The 7,006-nt window shown below is 35.5% G+C and overlaps 1 protein-coding gene across 2 annotated transcripts in view; it reads left to right on the top strand.

Moving 5' to 3' along the window:
* Positions 1–1,877: 1,877 nt before the first annotated feature.
* The window catches only part of smap2 (small ArfGAP2), a 33,796-nt gene continuing 28,667 nt past the window's right edge, over positions 1,878–7,006 (top strand). Inside the window, exon 1 of one of the 2 annotated variants that reach the window (XM_088651377.1) lies at positions 1,878–2,457. In XM_088651377.1, coding sequence (XP_088507503.1) covers positions 2,355–2,457 — 103 coding nt within the window. In that variant the 5' untranslated portion in view covers positions 1,878–2,354. 2 annotated transcript variants of the gene reach the window in all.

Here is a 7,006-nt window from a genome sequence, read left to right as displayed (position 1 = left end):
GAGATCGGACGGACCCGAGGAACCATCGGCAGCGATGGAGGAGGAGATTCGGTTTGTCCAGTGGAGCTCACAGAAAGCTGACTGGACGCAGCTGTGTCTGTGTGTTTCTCACACTCCCGCCTTTACTGAATACCTGAGGAGGTTTTTGAATATGTGCGCTGTTGATTTAGCATACGAGCTTCTGAACACAAGAATGTTTGTTTTTGAGGCTGAGAAAACGGATCCTCATGTCTGCATTATTGGAGGTTTGGATATGTAGCCCTTAAAGGTGTGACTTTTCTTAAGCATTTTTTTAAATCGCTTTGTATGTTTAGCTAAAACTTAAAAAAATAAATAAAATAAAAATACCATAAAGTGTCCACAATTTTTTTTACTGATATTAAAGGGATAGTTTCACTCAAAAGTCACAATTGAATCCCCCTTAAGTGGTTCCAACTGTTTAAAAATTTCTTTATTGTGTTGGACACAAATGACGATATTCTGAAGACATCTGAAACTTTGAACTAAGTAAAAGGTGAGTAAATTATGACAGAATTACATTTTTTGGGGTGAACTGTCCCCAAACTACAAAAATGAGCAGAGAGTTTCCACAATATTTTAATGATATTGCCTTATCCTGTCTGAATGATTGTGGACTCAGTGTGGGAAACACTGAGAATAATTTGTTACCCAAAAAAGGCAGCAAGAATAATGATTGCATCTAAAACTTTTTTTGTCATGAAAGTGGCGTAATGCATGCTTATTTTATACAGTATGTCAAATAATTTGAGGCATAGGTTATGCTCCATCAACAAATAAATAAAAATGTAATTATTATTTTTAATCAAAGGTCTGTGAATGAATGAAACATTAATTTAAAAGGCTGATAAATTTATTTTAATTATTTTGATGTTTTGGCCTAAAGTTATTACATTAATACATAATAAACATCTCTTATTTACCTTTTAAAAATACTGAAAACAAGTTTCACCCTGTTTGTTAACATTTTCTGACTTTTGTCTGTATTGAGTGGTGCAGTGGGTTGTGCTGTCGCCTCACAGCAAGAAAGTTGTTGGTTCGAGTCTTGGCTGGGTCAGTTGGCATTTCTGTGTGGAGTTTGGATATCTGCTGTAAAACATATGCTGGAAAGTTGGCAGTTCATTCCACTGTGGTAATAATGGGGACTGAGCTGAAAAGAAAGTGAATGAATGAATGTTGTCTGTATCAGTTTGGTTTTAGTGGTTACAGCTAGGGCTCTGTATGCACAGCTAGAGTGTTAAAACCAATGATAGCCGAAACTTCAGGTAAATTTGACTATTTATAATTTCACAAGGTTGTTTTACAGTATCGATGTTGTAATTACAATACATTCTGTTAAATAGACTTAAGCATTCATTTAGTTGTTCAAGATTAAAACGAGATGAAAGACAGTGTAGCCGCTAGTGCCGTCAGTAGCAACAGGGCTAGCGCAGAAATTCCATTGAAAATACTGTGGTAAAATAAGCTGTCATATGTTTAGGACATGGTGGGGTGAAATGGAATTTAATGCAGTGCTTCTTGTCTGATCTGAGACCCACTTCATATCGGATATCTAACAGGCAGTGAATATTGTTGATTTGTAAAGAAATCAAAACATGGCAATTTTGTAGACAGTGTACCGGAGGCCCTTGGGCTGCATGGCTGAAAATTAAAAGTCTGTGTGCATATAGACTATTTAAAGATTGTTCAAGGCGTTTCAAGCATTGCATTTTTAGTAAAATAAACAACAACAAAATATATGATGCTGTCCTTGAGACATCATCCCTGTACATCAACAAGAAACACGAGCGGATGTGCGCAGTGTCGTTTCTCCCCGCACGAGGGCGCAATTTCCCACATTCTGGAAAATACACAAAGAGGCAGTAATTCACATCACTGGACCTCGAACATCACGACCGCAATTGTCCATCTGATGCTAGATTTAGTTGTGTGATCTTTTAAATGCTCAATGTTTTAACCAGCACATGTCTGTACACGACAGAGGCCGTGCAGTGAGCAAGCGCAGCTGATAAGAGTAAACACTCAAGTGTAGAGATTGAGCTCGATGTGTGTCTCTGATTCTGCGGGAGGAAAGTTGGCTGTCAAGAACCAGCGAATGTGCACCGGGGAATATGGTGTTTTCATGTGAACAGTGGTTCAATGCTTTTTTCCTCTTCCTGGTAAGATTAGCGGAAGCCAGCAGTCTTGTAGCGTTTTCTCTCTCCATCCGCAGCAGCCGGTTGTGACAGAAAGCGATTCGCTTCCCGGTGTATCTCAATAACGGACAAACATCTCATCATCTCCTCCACGGCTTTGGACTATTTATTACCAAGCAGTTAGATTAGCGATTTCTGAAGATGACAGGCAGATCAGTCAAAGACATTGACCGCTATCAGGCGGTTCTTACATCCCTTCTCACGTTAGAGGAAAACAAGTTTTGCGCGGATTGTTACGCCAAAGGTAAGATTCGTATTTCACAAGAGCTTTGCATTAAGCAGTTCTTACTTCGGTTGTATGTTTCTTCTGTTAGAAATAGAGTTTATTGTTCAGTTATGTTCTGTGTGTAGGTTAGGCCCTGTGTATTTTACATCATATTGTGTATGTGTGTGTGTTCATATTCGAATCTTGAACGAATCGTTCGTTTGAATCGAGTCTTTATCGACGAATCAGTTGCTGGGCTTCCTCAAAATCATCCTAATGATTTTATCTCATAGACATTCAGGCCCGTGGACAGCCTGGAGAAAGGGTGGTTCTTTTTTTCTCAAAAAGTGGACCTTTTGCAGTTATTTGCCTCGTTTTTTATTTAATTATGAGATTAGGTGACATTTTAAATCGAGGTAAAGTTGGTTTTACATTCGCACTGTTGATCAGTGACAGTTTGTGACATGCTCCCTATATTGTTTACCATGGTACTTTGAATATTCAATCTGAAAACACGTGTTCGTATGACTGCTAAACAATAAAAGCCACATTTAACGTTATTTGACGCTGATTCTATGTATGTTGTGATAGTCATTGGCTGCTTATATGATTCCACTATTTAGAATTTGCAAATAATATTTTTCTGAAATGATATTAGTGAGGAGAAATTCTGAATGTGTGAATGTAAAACCAACCTCAACACATTTTAAATACCTATTTTTAGCTGGATTAGTTTGTCGGATAATCATCATAACCACACTTTTTGTTGTACCAAAACATTTCCTATATAATTAGAAAAAAGAAATATGACATGTTTATTTTTGAAATACTAGTTCAAGTTCAATTATTTATAAAGCACATTTAAAAACAGCCACAAGACTGACCAAAGTGCTGTACATTAGACAAAGTAAAATAAAAAGACAGATTATAAAAACATAAAATAAGCCAAGAGAAACGACTTTATACATTTGAAAAAAAGAAGCAGTAGAAAGGACTATTAAAATAATATTAAAAAAATACAATAAATACAAATTTATTACATCATATGTCAGTAGAATAAAAAACTGTTTTAAATTTAAATTTGTCCATTTGAATAGAAATTAAAACATAATAATAATAATAATAATAATAATTTAGTGACTCACAATTTATCTAGCCTCTCTTGTAAAAGTGCTTTACTTTTTTTTATTGGTCCTGTTTTCTTTCTATAATAAGGTCAAAGAATAAAAGTTACTTGTCAAATGTTTTCTCCATTTAAAAACAATACAGTAGTGAAAGATGACTTTGCTTGTGTCAGATGTTTTTTGCACAGCTGGATGTTGGACTCATGAAAAATAATTGTTTGCATTGGCCAAAACTGAAGTCACATGAGAATTTTGCATAGTCTTAAAGCCTTTTTCGATTGGTTATTTTTACTATTTTTGATGGCATAGCAGTTAAGACAGGACAAATGAGCTCATGTATAGGACAAATTCTGGACCTTTATTAGAGAGGGGTGGGTCTTGCAAACCCGAGCCTGGCTACGGGCCTGACATTGCTGTCAGTGATTTTCTAAAATCTGCTTATACTTTCTCAGAAATAAAGGTACAGGAGCTGTCTCTGTGGCAGTACCTTTTCAAAAGGTACTTATTTTTACCTGAAGGGTCCATAATGCTTCCTCAAAGGTACTTTTTATGTACATTTGGGTACTAATACTAGAACTAAGTCTGACTCAACGCCAAGGACAAATAATGTACTGCAGTAAACATTAAAGATTAGTTGTGCTAATCTCTTTTTTATTGTTACAGTGAGTGAATTTTAATTGAATGCAGGGCCGGCCCTGTACATTTGGGGGCAATAAGCAGAATAATTTTGGGGCCCTACCTTGCTCTAAATAGTGGAGTATTGCCATTGCAAACCAGCCCACAATGATTTTATTGCTTAATAAATACAATCAATGACACAGAAAAGTAAAGTGTCATTTCTACTACTTAATAACTGTTCGAATGATTTGGACATTTTAAAACAGCACTGTTCAACTAGCAGCTTCAAAAAGGTTGTGTTTTTTTTTTTTTTTTTTTTTTTTTTTTTAAATATATAAATTCCAAAAGCAAAAACTCTGCTATGAGTCGACAGTCAACAATACTAATCCAAAAGTGAAAATGCATTACTTAGTAATAAAATATACATTCTGAACTCATAAAAAACTCAGAAATCACATGACATTCACACAAAAACTATTTCTGCTTTAATAAAATTATGACTTTTTTTCTTTCCAGTGAAAATTTATAAACATTTAAGTACTAAAGCAGTCAATCAAGATAATCTGTACAATGCAAATAAAAATGATTTCAGCAAAGAAATGGCTCGTACCATCAGTGGGGGCCCCTTAGTGGCAGCGGAGCCCTAACCAGCCGCTTAATTCGCTAATAGTGAGGGTCGGCTCTGATTTATTGTGAATACAAATTGTAGGTTCTAACAGGGGCGGATTTGGTGTTTTGGGGGCCCTAAGCAATTTTGACTATGGGGACCAAAAGTTTTAAAATGCACTTTTTGTACTTTAATTTGTTTTTGTACTGTTTATTTTTCTTCTACTACTCAATCTCTTTTTCTACATTTTGTCTTAATGCAAAATAAAAATAACATGTAAAGCGTCTTGTAAAACATTTTAAATTATTTGTTTTCTTAAAACGAATTCACAACTAAAAGTGATAAAAACTATTTCGCTTTTAAAACTAAATCTTTACCTCATTTAACTGCCTGGCTGCTTTATGATTAGAGACACATTTTCGCAGATGTAATAAACATTAATCTTACATTTTTTTAGATGCTGGGCCGATAAACTATAATATATCGAATCACGATAAAATTGATGTCAATAACAATAAGTTCTGGACTTTTTTACTTTATGTTGGTCTAAGAGCCAATCATACAGCAGAAATGTGCAACAATGGGGATCTAAAAGTGTGTTGATATTAGTGATGTACTGAATTTTTGGCCACTGAAAATTTATCGCCGGAAAATGTTATGCCATTTAATGGACCCTCTAATTTTTGTGGCTTCAGTCATTGTTGGGGTACTCTTTTAAATCTGGAAGCATTAACTGCTTACATCGAAATAGATATCGTTATCATTCAATATGGAAAATAATTATCAAGACGAGACTGCATTTTTGCAATATCGCCCAGCCCCAATAGAAAATTCTGTTATACATATATAACTTATAGGTATAATTTATACTTCTAGCTTTTTATTTGGGGGCCCTCCTGGAGCCCTAAATGGTTGCTTACCTTGTTTTTTGGTTAAATCCACCCCTGAGTTCTAACGGAAGTCATGGCAATACATATTTAACTTTTTTGGTAATGGCTACTGTCATTTTGAGAGTCAAAAACACATGAACAGAAACAGTAAAACACAATTAATACTTGTGGCTTTTAGCAATACACTATGAAATCTTATGAATAAAAAAAGTCCAGTCTTCGCAAGTAAATAAATTTAATTTACAGCTTTATTACATCCACAGTCAGTCTGAATAGTTTGTAGTCCAGAGTGTCCAATCGCAAATGACGCTGACAATGTTTACAAATTTTGTTTTATTTTCATTTACCACAAGCACTATTTTAATTTAATAAGGGTAACAATTTAGCCAATATAGTCAGTGTGTTTTGAATCAGAAAGTGCCGGTAGCAACTGGTTTGTCATTTCTGAATCACCAAGGATCACAGTTCAGCTAAAAATCATTCATGTTTTAGTGAAGAATGCGTTAGACTTTTCTTTTTCATTTGATTTGGGTGGTGTGCTATCCTCATACACATCTAATATCAGTGAAGGTGTGTTGCAGGTGCATAAACAGCATGTCACTGTACAAAAAAGACCTTTATTGAACCTTTTGTGTCTATTCTACTATGACAACAACTGAAAGCATCCTGTTTTTTTTCCACACACAACAAAGCAGATCTATCATTCATCCTCCCATTATGACAGGTTCTTTTGTCAAGCACAAGTGAAACGCTAGTGTAAGGCAGTGCTCAATACTGCTGAATCACAGTTTTGTGTCAGCACAACTTATTTTTGTATCGTAAGACATTTTAAAGAGTTGATCTATATTTATTTCTTAAATAACCACTCTATTGATCTAGCTATGCATTAAAGAGTTCATCTAACATTCTGCTTTCAGTTTGAGCTTGCCCTGAAGATTGTCCTGCTGTTTTGAAAGCATTCTCATGAACTTGATGTGTTACACAACATTGCATAAATCACATGCGGTTGCACTGCCCAAACCGTGTTGCTTCTGTGAATCTGCTTGTCAGACACTTTATGTTGGCTGACTTCCCTGTTTGACCTCCAGCCCATAAGGGACACGGTTCAGCTCTTCTACTTATTCCGAGAGGCCGACTGGCTGCTATTGGTCAGATGTAATCTGCTCCCAGCCCTCCCAATCTTGAACTGTCCTGTACTAAGCTTGAGGCCATCCAAAACTTCTAATGTCTTATTTCAACCATATTCTACAGTAGTTGCATTCTGTCCTATTTAAATGCTCCACTACAAATATCATATTTTCATTTTATTGTTACGATAGTGAACCAATGTTGGCAGGGTGATGTGAATG

Source organism: Danio rerio, chromosome 19 (assembly GCF_052040795.2).
Source record: "Danio rerio strain M-AB ecotype USA chromosome 19, GRCz13ab, whole genome shotgun sequence".
NCBI classification, from domain to species: domain Eukaryota; kingdom Metazoa; phylum Chordata; class Actinopteri; order Cypriniformes; family Danionidae; genus Danio; species Danio rerio.
Note: the sequence above shows the minus strand (reverse complement) of the source record. Positions and strands in the feature narration are given on the sequence as shown.